The following is a 12,989-nucleotide window of genomic DNA, read 5'->3' on the forward strand; positions in this document are numbered from 1 at the left end:
GACATGTCCTCAAACTTGAGGACAAGCTTGTCCTCAAACTGTCTCTCTGTGAGCTTGAGGACAAACAGAACATAAAGAGTCGGTGAGGATGGAGCAGAGCTTGGACCGGCCTCAGTCCAACTGGGCCAGCAACCCACCTGTCCTCAGACAGTGTTGTGGTCAAGACCACCTAACCCGAGACCAAGACGAGACCAAGACCAGAATGTATTGAGACCGAGACAAGACCAAGACTTTTAGGGTCCGAGACCGAGTGAAGACCAAGACCAGCGCCCCGCGCTACATGACACAATAAAATGTTTCAAATGTGATCTGAAAGATCCATATTCCCATAAAACACCTAGATATTAAATACTTAATAACTAAAAGCAGAACAAGCTCTTGGTTCTGCTATGCTTCCATCTCTGTGCTTTGATCTGCAGTGGTCTTGGGCCATCCCTAAAAAGATAACACCCTGGGTGTTTGCCCATATTGCTCTGTTCTGTCAGGTCACCATACGCTGTCAAATCGTCATACGCTTAGCACAAACTCACAGCTATATCTGTCAGTCACGTCATTACCATATGATTTTATTTAATCAGCAACATAGAATCATGACGTAGATCATCATACACTTTATTATTAACAGTTGTTTGGCATCCTGACTGACCGGTTAAGTAGGTTAATGAGTTTTACAGGGGCGTGTTGTAGCTGACTGCAGCTGCAGCCAGACCTGCTACACTTTGAGACCATGACAACGCATGTTTATCTATATAGTTATCATTGAAAACAATTTAATGACTTATTTTTATCATAACTTGCTGCGTATGGTGAACTGACAACTCCTCTGACGGTCGGATGTCTTGATGCGCATGCAGGCATGATACTCGCTGTATGTATGCTATTCTGACAGCGTATAGTAATCTGATGGGCTCTCAGTGACACTCCAGTCCCATCTAATAAGTAAAGAGCCGTGGAGAAGAATCGACTGTTTCTGAATGTCTCATCACTATATTGCAGACTTTTGGTCACAGCGTTGTCCCATACATGCAACAAGTCAGTCAAAACATCAGCACAGTAATTCAGGCAGTGACTTTTTTTCATCACAATGCTTATGTGGCTCTGTACAGCTAGCTTTGCTAGCATCACGTCAACAGAGCTAACCTTCTTTGAGCTTCTTTTCTGAGTGATGAAAAAAGTTAGACGTTGTCCTCACCGTCTGTGAAAGCGAAGCGCTGCTGAGTTAGCTGTGGCCATCGGGTTTCTGATTATTTATGCAGCTCTATTCTATTACTGACGGTTAGACAGACATCTTCTGCCGCTGAGAGGAAACCACTGCGCATGTCCTGGAGCCGCGTGCGAATGAAAGGTGGGGAGGGGGAGGGCAGAAACACGTTATTGGTTGGATTTTAATCGGTGGTTTTGCGTGCACTGAGAACAAAGATGTTAACAAATAAACTGGACAGTTTGCTGCACGTTTAGTGATATTTTCACAGTTCTGGTCTCGACTGGTCCTGAAATAAAATGCAGAGTCCTCAGCGCCCGAGACAATCAAAACATGATCTCGAGTACTACAACTCTGTCCTCAGAGAGTCCTCCAGAAGACACAGAGACAGGGAGGAGACAGTCATGAGACCATCAGAGCTGCTGCTGTCTGTCCAACTCATCTTGTCCTCTGTTGTCTCTCAGACCCAGAACAGGTGGAGGTGGAATCAGGGAAGGAGTCTGTTAAGCTGCCCTTAAAGGTCCCACGTTTCCTGTGGTTCTGTAAATACAGACTGTCTGTGGCTAAAGTGGAGTGGAAGGATGGAGACAACAGGACCGTCCATGTGTATCAGAACGGTTCTGATCAGCCTGGAGAACAGAACCAGCGCTACAAAACCAGAACCAGGATGAACCTGTTGAAGAATGGAGACCTCAGTCTGACTCTGTCATGGCCGACTGAGGGAGACAGAGGGACCTACAGCTGCAGCGTCTACAACAGGAAGGGACACGTCCTGATGGAAAAAAAATTCTGCCTAAAGGTCAAAGGTCAGTGGTTTAAATCTATTTTTAGAGGCCAAGCAGAGGAACTGTTTGGATCAGAACCAGTTCCATCTTTTCTCTGTTTGAACTGGATTGGTTCTGGTTTTGGTTCTGAACCATTCAACCTCTGACCTCCATCAGAACCCTGAATCCTTCCAGAACCCATCAGAACCGGGCCTCCGAGTTCCAGAACCTCCAGGTTCTGTTGGCTCCAGAACCAGCCTGGTCCAGTAGCTCCATCAACCCGTCCAGAACTCAGAGCTTCATGTCCATGTGGACTGAAGGACGTCCTGATGTGGGACAGAACCAGAACCCTGACAGAACCGGCCTCAGTCCAACTGGACCTTCTGTCTCCAACAGAGGACAGGAAGTCCTGAAGTTCTGCTTCCTGTCCTCTGATTGGTCCACACTGAAGAGGCGGAGCAGCCTGTCCTCTGCTGGTCTCCATGGAGACGTGTCCTTGTCTTTCTACCAGTCTGAGTCCAACTGGAGACACAGAGTCCAACAGCTGCTGGGGACAGTCTGCAGCTTCCTGCTGTCCTCACTGAGGACATTCTGTCCACCTGCTGCTGGTTGGACACAGCAGAGACAACAGTGTCTCTGTTCAGTGGAGACATGGGACACATTTCAGATGGAACCAGTCCAACATGTTGGACCTTCATCCAGTCAGAGGACATGTCCTCAGAGCTGCTGCTGTCTGTCCAACTCATCTTGTCCTCTGTTGTCTCTCAGCCCAACAGGTGGAGGTAAAACCAGGGGTGGAGTCTGTCCTGCTGCCCTGCAGAACCACAGAGGGTCTGGATGGAGATGTTAGAGTGGAGTGGATGGACGGATGGAACAGGAAGGTCCATGTGTATCAGAACGGTTCTGATCAACCTGGAGAACAGGACCAGGACTACAAAGGCAGAACCAGCATGGCTAAAAACCTGCTGAAGAATAAAGACCTCAGTCTGACTCTGAGACGACCCAGAGAGACAGACAGTAACACCTACACCTGCAGAGTCTCCAGAGACGGAGACGTCCTGATGGAGAAACGAGTTCAGCTCCGGGTCGAAGGTCAGTGGTTTAAATCTATTTTTCCAATCAGCTGATTGGTTCTGATCAATAGTGATGATTGGCTGTTTAGAAGGTCAAAGGTCAGTGTGATGTAATGAGTGATGAAGATGAGGAAGCAGAGAAGGAGGAAGAGGATGTAACCAGTCCAACATGTTGGACCTTCATCCAGTCAGAGGACATGTCCTCAGAGCTGCTGCTGTCTGTCCAACTCATCTTGTCCTCTGTTGTCTCTCAGTCCAACAGGTGGAGGTGGAATCAGGGGAGGAGTCTGTCCTGCTGCCCTGGACAATCACAGAGGGTCTGGATGGAGACGTTAGAGTGGAGTGGATGGACAGAGACAACAGGACGGTCCATGTGAATCAGAACGGTTCTGATCAACCTGGAGAACAGGACGAGTTCTACAGAACCAGAACCAAGATGGATGAAAACCTGCTGAAGACTGGAGACCTCAGTCTGACTCTGAGACGACCCACTGAGAGAGACAGTAACACCTTCACCTGCAGAGTCTACAGAGGAGGAGACGTCCTGATGGAGAAAAAAGTTCAGCTCCAGGTCAAAGGTCAGTGGTTAAATGATCACAACTACTGGTTGTAATCAATAGTGATGAAGGTCAAAGGTCAACTTTTGTACTGAGTAATGAAGATGAGGAAGCAGAGCAGGAGGAAGAGGTCCAGGACAAACGGGGACACAGAGTCCAACAGCTGCTGGGGACAGTCTGCAGCTTCCTGCTGTCCTCACTGAGGACATTCTGTCCACCTGCTGCTGGTTGGACACAGCAGAGACAACAGTGTCTCTGTTCAGTGGAGACATGGGACACATTTCAGATGGAACCAGTCCAACATGTTGGACCTTCATCCAGTCAGAGGACATGTCCTCAGAGCTGCTGCTGTCTGTCCAACTCATCTTGTCCTCTGTTGTCTCTCAGTCAAAGAGCAGGTGGAGGTAGAACCAGGGGTGGAGTCTGTCCTGCTGCCCTGCAGAACCACAGAGGATCTGGATGGAGACGTTAGAGTGGAGTGGATGGACAGAGACAACAGGAAGGTCCATGTGTATCAGAACGGTTCTGATCAGCCTGGAGAACAGGACCAGTTCTACAGAACCAGAACCAAAATGGAGGAAAACCTGCTGAAGACTAAAGACCTCAGTCTGACTCTGAACCCTACATGCAGTAACACCTACACCTGCAGAGTCTCCAACAGGAAGGGAGACGTCCTGATGGAGAAAGAAGTTCAGCTCCAGGTCAAAGGTCGGTGGTTTAAATGATCCCAACTACTGGTTATGATTAATAGTGATGGTTGGCTGATTAGAAGGTCAAAGGTCAACTTTTGTAATGAGTGATGAAGATGAGGAAGCAGAGCAGGAGGAAGAGGTTCAGTGTGGTTCTGGTTGGTTCTACCAATAGAACCGACTGGATCAGTTCTGGTTCTGATAGCAGGAAGAGATGAAGCAGAGGAAAGAAAACGGTAAAAAGACGAGAGAGAGCAGCTGGAAGGACAACCAGGAAGGTAGAGAGAGAAACATCAGAGCTGCATTCAGGATCAGAGGAAGTTCCTCCTCCATCTTTCTCCACCAGAGAGAATAAATGAATCCTCCACCTCACTGAGGACGTTCACCATGTGGATCACTGGGTGAATGAGTGAATGTAGAGTGAATGAGTGAATGTAGAGTGAAGAGCTTTGGATCCTCTGACTTGATGAGTTCAGGTTGTTTACCAACATCTGATGCTGATAGATTGTCTCTCTAACTGTCCTCTGTCTCCTCAGCAGGGACAGTCCAGGTCCAACCAGAGGACATCATGGAGCCACTGCTGGCTGATCAATCAGTCTGATCAGGTTGATCATCTCTGATCATTGATCCAGTCAGACTTTGGATCAGAGCCGATCTCAGTGAAGGTTGTGATGGACCAACAGAGACAGACCAAACAAAAGAGACACATACATTTAAACTAACAGATGATTTATTACCCTGTAATAATAACTCAGAAATACTGCTAATAGTTTGGATGTGTTTTTATTTTTTCCTACTGTGTATATAATAGGTTTATGGTGCCTTAGCTAAAGAAAAATATATAAAACTTCAGATATTTCACAATGTGATGCATGGATATATAACTACATGGATATAAGCCTTAATATGAGGCTTTCATGAGGTTACATGGAAAAACCTCATGAAAGCCTCATAGCAGAAAGTTTGATGGGTCCCTAAGAGACTCAGTATCAGTTATGCTGCATCAACTGATCAGTTCATTATTGTGACAGAACAAAAATAAAACAATCCTCCATGTCCCTTAGTTCTGTATGAATAACGCTTTATTAATTTGTTGTCAATACAATTAGAAGCTTCTTTTTATTATTTTAAACATGATCTGAATATAAACCTGAAGTCCTGAACTGTTACTTTGCATGAAATGCTGAATTTGAACCTAATTACAGATTTATGACAAAATATGTTCACTTCTGACTGAAATATATTTTTTAAACCTCATGTTATTCATTTGTTACATGTTGCTTTCATATTAATGTGTTTTAAAATACATAACTTTGAATTTTAAACCTTGTTGAGAAAAATTATTATTTTGAGTGTTTAACACAGTTTAAACCTTTTAGAACGAATTTCTTAAGTTTGAACAGGTTTGTGTGAGTGATTTAAAACCCGAAGTATTTAAAGTACAAAGGAGAATAGAGGATTTGCAGGAGAATTTCGGCTCAGACCCCTGGGGTCTTATCATTAAAGACAGGAGGTCATAAATTAACATATGCAGGGAGGTGGAGGACAGTATCACTTGAATTACTCTGAGAAAGGGAACTTTGGTCGGTTCACGTAACCAGGATGAGAATTCTTCCAAAACTAACATCTGACATGGTGAAAAAACTGAATATAACATAAAATGTTTTAAATCACTAACATTTAATTTGTAAGACATTTTTCTTAGTTATTAATAACATGTTTTGACTGAAAATTCTATTATCTTGTTTTAGAATTAACTTAGTTAATGATGAATGTATTTGAAATTGTATTATTTCTGACTATATTAGAATCACATGAAAATGTTTTTAGTATTAGAAAATACTTAGGTTTATGGTGAATGAATGTCTTAATTCTTATTTGTTTCTAATTCCTAATTAGAAACAGGAATTGTACTTCATTATTTTCTGTTGATATTATATCTATTGCTTTTGGTTTGATATCAGGACTAAACCTTGGAGATGCTGAGTGCAGAAGAACAAATTGGGTTTTTGGAGAACTTTTCATTGAATTAAAAGTACAGTATTAAAGGTTTGTTCCTGGCAGAGCAGAAGAGAAACCAGAACCTCACAGCTACCTGTGAGGTTCATTCATCTGTTTCTCTTGGCCCAGATGGCTGTAGAGCCGGATAGCGTTAAGAAAATACATTTAAAATAAGTTAGTTTTAGAATTTATTATGACTTGATTGAAATACCATAATTATAGTTTTAAAATTTATAACATATTCTGACCTATTGATATATTTTACTGTAGTTAAAGCAGATTGTTTGCCAAGATCTTCTGATCTGCTCTTTGTCTGTTGGGAAACAATCAGTAGGAAGTTCTAGCTTTTCACACTGATCTGTGAAAGACATAAACCACCATGAATTCGGAGAGTCTGCTTCTACCTTATTTAACAAAAGGTGTTTGATCTTGCGACCAAACTGCGGGACTTTTTTCTAAATTTAAAAGGGCCAGAGATGCCTTCCAATTGGTCAAGTAGAGATACGCCTTATTTGAATACATTAAAGAGGTAAACACACCTACAGGTATAAAAGTTTGTGCACAAGGGAAACAATTCAGAAAAAAAGCTGATTTATTTTACTTCTGCACCAGCTCTTTCTCCAAGGACGTCCTTGATATTTCTTTGTCTTCTTGTCTCAGGTAACAATGTTTGTATCTGTGTTTCTTCAGTTTCCTGTACTATCTTATATTTTCTTCTGATTGGATTAAATTCTGTAATTCTGTGACGTCAACACGCATTGTTGTGTTTTTGTCCCCACACGTGGCCACGCGAGAAAACCCGGGATCAAAAGGAAGTATCAGAGCCAGAGTTTTGCTAAATTTACCAGTAATATAAAAATTCTTCCTTAACAACCTCTGATCTGACTTATTACCTAAAGGTCATGAAATAATTTGGTCACTAATATAAATATTCAGTATGTAGTCGGACATTAGCTGAGGTTCAGACTGAGTTATTCCTCTGTTACCAAATACAGTGTTCATATATGATGCTAGTATATCTATAATCTCTTGTATTTTTATTTCTTGTGAATATCTTGATGTGTTGCATTTTGCTCGGTGCTTTAAGGCTGAATGAAAATCTGGTTTATCATCATTTCTGAGTCAATCTTAATGTTTCTGTTTCTGCTGATCCTTTTTTTATCTTTTCTCAACATTCAGGATGAATAAACTTTTATTATTTTTAATCTGACTAAATTTACTGGATGTTTCCTGAATCTGCAGAATTGATTCATCCTCGAGAAAAGATATTGACGGTTTGTCCCCTGATTTTCGCGGGCTTAGTTCACTATGCGCGCGCATCCTCAGCGGGCTCAGGCTACGTGTTTCGAACACCAGCAGTAATGGCGGAGCAGACCTAATGATAAAATGGGTATATTATGTTTTTTGAAAATAAAATAACTTTTACAAAGTTATTAGGTGATAAATTTGTTGTGTAAACCTGAATTATGCGCTCGGTTTATTAACATATAGCTTAATTACCAGAGGTGGGGACTCGAGTCACATGACTTGGACTCGAGTCGTTAAAATCACGACTTGAGAAAATGCTGAAAGACTCGGACTTGACTTTGACTTTCATGCTATTGACTTGGGACTTGACTCGACTTGAAGCTGTTTACTTGAAAAGACTTGATATTTGTTACTCAGTCTTAAAATGTAAAACACATTATTTATAAAGTGGCGTCATCAATTAATTTCACTCATTCGGTATCAACATGCGCAGACCGTCCCTCTGTTTTTCCTCTATCCTTATGTATGTATGTGTGCGTAGCTGCAGCTCAACCAATCAAATTAACAGGATTTTTAAAAAAACGTGGCGACGCTACAGAGCTCAGGGAACGAAAGACGAAATAACGGCTCGAATATGCTTCCGCGAGTAATTTCTTTTGGCTACGTAGGTTATGAACTTTAGAATAAAAAACGAACCGCAACTTGTAAAACACGCAAGAAGAGAATATCGGATGGAGATGCCACGACTTTGTTCGGCATTTGAAGCTTCACAAAGATGGTAGGTGGCCCTTTTCTTTTGCTGTAAGATAGTTGACTTTAGCTAACTTCGTGTTAGCATGTGTACTCCGGGTTAAATTGGTGATGATTTACCATAAACCCGGTCTGTGAACCGTGTTATTAGCTCAGGAAGCCGGTGGATGGTGAGCGGGGCTCCGGAACAGAAAGCAGATTCTGGACCTGAACTCAGGGAACAGAGTCTCTCTGTCCATCATGATGATGAGCCGGTCCAGTATCATCTAAGGATGGTTGGTGTGTTTGAAGACAGCTACGTTGGGAAATTATATTGACAATATATTGTTTACTGCAGTCAGAGCATTAAGTCAAGTGTTTTTGACTTAATGCTCTGACTGACTGTCACATGTCCACAGAACCCATTTCCAAGTAGCTTTGCTGGAAAAACAAATAAAAAAAAATCCCGGTTTTTTTTTGGCCATCTTTCAAAAATGTCTGTAAAAATAAAAATTGTACAATCTGACTGACCCTGAATAAACACTAAGTGGGATAGTAACTGAGTAAGACATAAAATAATGAGCTCATTATTTAGTGTTCAGTGATTCTGACAACATGTTTTTATCAATATTGATGTGAAATTGGCTGTAGATTTAACCCACTCGGCCTGACAGATATTTATTTTACCATCACATCCAAATTTTAAACCACTCCACTGTATTTGCAATGATTTAGATTTTTTCATGTGGTTTATTTGTTAAAACAGACCAAATGCAGTGACTGTCCCAAATAAATGTTGTGTTTAGAAGATCTGGCCCATATTTATGGAGGACTGAAACTAACATACTTAGAAATAAAAGCAGAAAAATAAAAGCACCAGACCTTCCTGAGTTTATTGTGATAACTTCATATATACTTATTTCATTTTCTGAAAACTTTTTGTATTGTTTTCAGAGTTTAACAGAACTGCGCAATAAAGAGGTCCAATTTAAAATGTTTTTTATACTTTGTGTTCAGCTGCACATGTTCTATCATTTGAGATAAACACAGATTTTAAAAAGAACAAATGGAATATTATTTGAATTTTATGTATAATTGCAAATTATAAAATAAAAACGACTCGAAATGACTTGAAATTAAAGGTTCCTGACTTGAGACTTGCAACACAGTGACTTTGTGACAACTCTGTTAATTACAAACATGCTCGGACGTGTTCGGACTCTTCTGCTCCCCTGCAGCCGCCGGTTCGTCTCGCCCGCTTTGTCAGTTGACCCGGTCATCGGGTTCGGTTCGGTTCGGTTCGTTAAGGCTCGTTAAGCCGAGAGAGAACGACCGTCTCCCGGCACATTGCTTTCAAACTCCCGCTGGTTTTCCGCAACTAGTTAAAAGCAAAAATAAGACGATATCTAATGCTAATGTTTACTAATTTTATTATTGTTTTTATTAAGTACAAATACATTTATTTAAAGTCGGTACTGAAAGTTATTCAGCACTAAGTTAGTGTTTAAGATCATTTTTACTTATAAATTAAATTATATATGTGTCATTTTATTTTATTAAGTGCTGTATGTATTTTTAGGAACATAAAAATTACTCTGAACATTTGAAATTGCTGGTTATTTTCAGTGGAGACAGGTATAACATTGAATTCAGTCATTCTTAAAGTTTGATTTGTGATTTTGTCTTTTCTGATAGATTTTGTAATTTTACATCCAAGATCTTCAGGAGAATTAAGCGAAACCCAACATGAGTCGACTCCCTCAAGGTGTTGAAGCTCAGAAGAAATGTTCTCATGCTTTCTAGTTACTATTAGTTACCCATTAGTATACTATTTTAACACTAGCTTATGTTTGATGAAGAAGAAGATGTAGCCCTGCAGCTGCTGCCAGTTCTTCGCTCTACTTACTCATTTGGGAGAAGATTCAGACCATCAACCTGGAGGTTCAGAAGGTTTCATTGATATCCAGCCTGTAAGTCAACCTTCATCTCTGAATCAGGCTCAGATTGTTTACTGATTAAATAAGTGCATCACTAATGGCCTGTTTGTTCTGTCTTCTCTCCATCAGGTTGGGTCAAACCCGGTGGCGCATCTACAAAACGTGACAACATGGAACCTGTATGTCTTCATGCAGGGAGACTGAAAAAATGCTAAAGTGTCGTTAAAAATGCTCCTAATGGCTGAAAGTTTTACTTGTAGTTTGCTTTAAAACAGACTTTTTACAAGAAATGTTTTCTAGTTGAAGTGATTTAACTATATACTTTTGAAACAACTTACTTATATTTTGTAACTTTAGTAAATGAAATCTGCTGCCTCTATATATTATCACGTGGAAATAAAAGAAGCTTTAAATTGATTGTTTTTAATCCTGTTTTTATATAGTGAAATTTAAAATAAATTATTTTTTATTAACCCAACTATATAATAACCCTTGTGTTGGGTTATGAGTTTCAACCCAATTTTGGGTCAATTTAACCCAACCTTTGGTGAGTTGCCATGACCCGATGTGCTGGGTCCAACCATCAACCCAACCCAGTTGGGTCAAAACAACCCAGCGTTGGGTCGGTCCATATTTGACCCAGTGCTGGGTTACGAATTTTTAGCCCAATTCGTAACCCAGCAGTTTTTACTGTGTATAACTATTCAAACTTACATTTTTAGATATCTGCAGTAAGAAACTGCAGAAGATTTGTCATTATAAACATTTGCTCTGACTGAAATGAATCATAGATCTGGATTTAATCTGAATAAAACTGATCAACCTGAAAAGACGTCATAGTTCAAACATCATAATGAAGTTTGAATAAACGTATGTTGTCATTATGGATGTGACCCTTCAGATCAATTCAGTGATTTGAGGTTTGTTGAACAGCAAAGTGTATTTGAAGAAATCTTCAATTGTTTTTTTACTCATTGGATTATAAATCTAGTTGTTTCCAGTCTATTTTTTAGATCTAGAATGTAAATACAGAGTCAGATGTAACCGATTTTATGCTAAAACTGCCTGCCATAACGGACTCGCCCTGACGGAGCTGAGAGGAGAATAGATCAGTGAAGCAGGCATCGATTAACGTGACGTCACAGTAAAATATGAACATCTGTCTTTTTTTCCATCTGCATCGAGCAACAAACTGGAATCTGATCCAACATGAAGCTCCGTTAAAATCCACCAGAGATCTTCAGACTTTAATTAGGACATAAAGACGGACAGCGGCCAGATCTGTGAGGAGCTCACTGCGCATGTCTGGGTTCTGCTGTTCTTGTAAATCACGTGACTTCAGTAGAAGTGAAACTGATCTCATGAGGTGTGGCTGAGTTTATTTCTGATGTTTTCTTCATCTGATCTGTTGAAACTCATCAGGTTGAATCTGCAGCTTTTGATCCTGAAAGCAGAAAAACATCAAACTGGAATCTGTTCATGCTGACGTCACTGGAACCAGTTTAGACCAGAAACTGGAGCCTGAAGCAAACAGGAAGTCAGAAACTTTAAACTGGATTCTAGAAACTGATAAACATTCAGCTGATTCTTTATTATTTACATTCTGCTTCCTGTCGGGATCCAGATTCACATTAGTATAAACTAGTAAACATGTGACGTCATGTAACCGGATCCTCCTGCTGCTGGAGTTTTCACATGGAACAATGCTGCCACCTGGTGGCCAGACATGAACACTGCGCTCTGTTCTAGTGGAGACTCAGGTTATTAGAGGATCCAGGGAAAAGTTTCTGCTTCAAACTAGTAAATGTAAAAACTTCTCTATCAGTTTTGAACTGATGTCTGATGAACTGCTGTCAGGTAAAAGGGGGCGGAGCCTCAGCTCATCATCATCATCAGGTCACGTTTCCTCTCCTCTGCTTTCCTCTTGTTATTTTTTTATTGTGTTAAATATAAAACAATAATCAATAATGAACAGATCAGAGTAAAACTGAATAAAACTGTCAGAATCAGTTTTATTCCAAAGATCCTGAACAATTAGAGACAGACTGACTACGGAGCAGCTGCAGTAAACAACATCTAACCCTGAGTTTGTGTTCATTATTTGAGAGTTTACAATAACAACATAACCATCAGATTATTAAAGTTGTATTATAATACCCTATAATACATTTTCCACCACATTCTCCCTGTTTTGATGATCAGAAAATATTTAAAATGTTAAACATAAAATTTGATTTAATTCCCACATGATCATGTAAAATGTAATTATCATAAATATTTAAGGTGGAAATTATACTGAAAATACTTTCTAAGTATATTTTAAATGCAATTCAATCACATAAATAATTCACTTAAAATATACCAATCAAGCCCGTTTATTACATAAAAGCAATATACTTACAACTTAAGTTGTCCAAAAAGTATGTTGAAGTACATACTTAGTACACTTTAAATTATGCTTTAATACAATTTAAATACTATTAAATACACTAAGCACAAAATTAGTTGTTGCAGTATAACTCACTTCAAGTACGCTCAAATGTTATTAATTGTAGGAGCAGATTATGAATGAATGTATAGTGAATGATTTTGGTCACATGGTTCATCAGCCTGTCATGATCCGTGTTTCTATGTATGTATTTCTAGGGTTTTCCGTGTTCAGTCTCCGTCTCTGCGTCTTCCCTGGTGTGTCTGTTCCCTTGACTACCTCTCTGTGTATTTAAGTCCAGCTGTTGTTTTTGTCTCTTGTCGGATCCTCGTCGTGCATCGTATGTTCCTCGTTGTTCTGTT

The 12,989-nt window shown here is 40.1% G+C and overlaps 1 protein-coding gene and 2 long non-coding RNA genes across 10 annotated transcripts in view; 2 read left to right on the top strand and 1 right to left on the bottom strand.

The window, feature by feature from the left end:
• The window catches only part of LOC103460904 (butyrophilin-like protein 2), a 55,853-nt gene extending 50,247 nt beyond the window's left edge, over positions 1-5,606 (top strand). For 5 of the 8 annotated variants that reach the window (XM_081598919.1, XM_081598920.1, XM_081598917.1 and 2 more), the window contains 5 exons: positions 1,666-2,007; positions 2,734-3,057; positions 3,293-3,616; positions 3,983-4,303; positions 4,821-5,606. In XM_081598919.1, the coding sequence (XP_081455045.1) occupies positions 1,666-2,007; positions 2,734-3,057; positions 3,293-3,616; positions 3,983-4,303; positions 4,821-4,885 (1,376 nt within the window). In that variant the 3' untranslated portion in view covers positions 4,886-5,606. The remainder of the gene's footprint in view (positions 1-1,665; positions 2,008-2,733; positions 3,058-3,292; positions 3,617-3,982; positions 4,304-4,820) is intronic. The other 3 variants (XM_081598918.1, XM_081598921.1, XM_081598924.1) reach the window with 3 other exon arrangements.
• Positions 5,349-7,324, bottom strand: LOC145548489 (uncharacterized). The gene is made up of 2 exons (XR_014084499.1): positions 7,160-7,324; positions 5,349-5,610 (listed from the first exon to the last, which is right to left on the bottom strand). It is a non-coding gene; the product is annotated as an uncharacterized LOC145548489 (long non-coding RNA).
• A 595-nt stretch (positions 7,325-7,919) lies between these two features.
• LOC145548491 (uncharacterized) lies at positions 7,920-10,616 on the top strand. Its single transcript, XR_014084502.1, has 4 exons — positions 7,920-8,311; positions 9,958-10,027; positions 10,122-10,232; positions 10,329-10,616. It is a non-coding gene; the product is annotated as an uncharacterized LOC145548491 (long non-coding RNA).
• The last annotated feature ends 2,373 nt before the right edge of the window (positions 10,617-12,989 follow it).

The sequence above is a fragment of the Poecilia reticulata genome, chromosome 18 (genome assembly GCF_904066995.2).
Source record: "Poecilia reticulata chromosome 18, P_reticulata-male-v2, whole genome shotgun sequence".
NCBI classification, from domain to species: domain Eukaryota; kingdom Metazoa; phylum Chordata; class Actinopteri; order Cyprinodontiformes; family Poeciliidae; genus Poecilia; species Poecilia reticulata.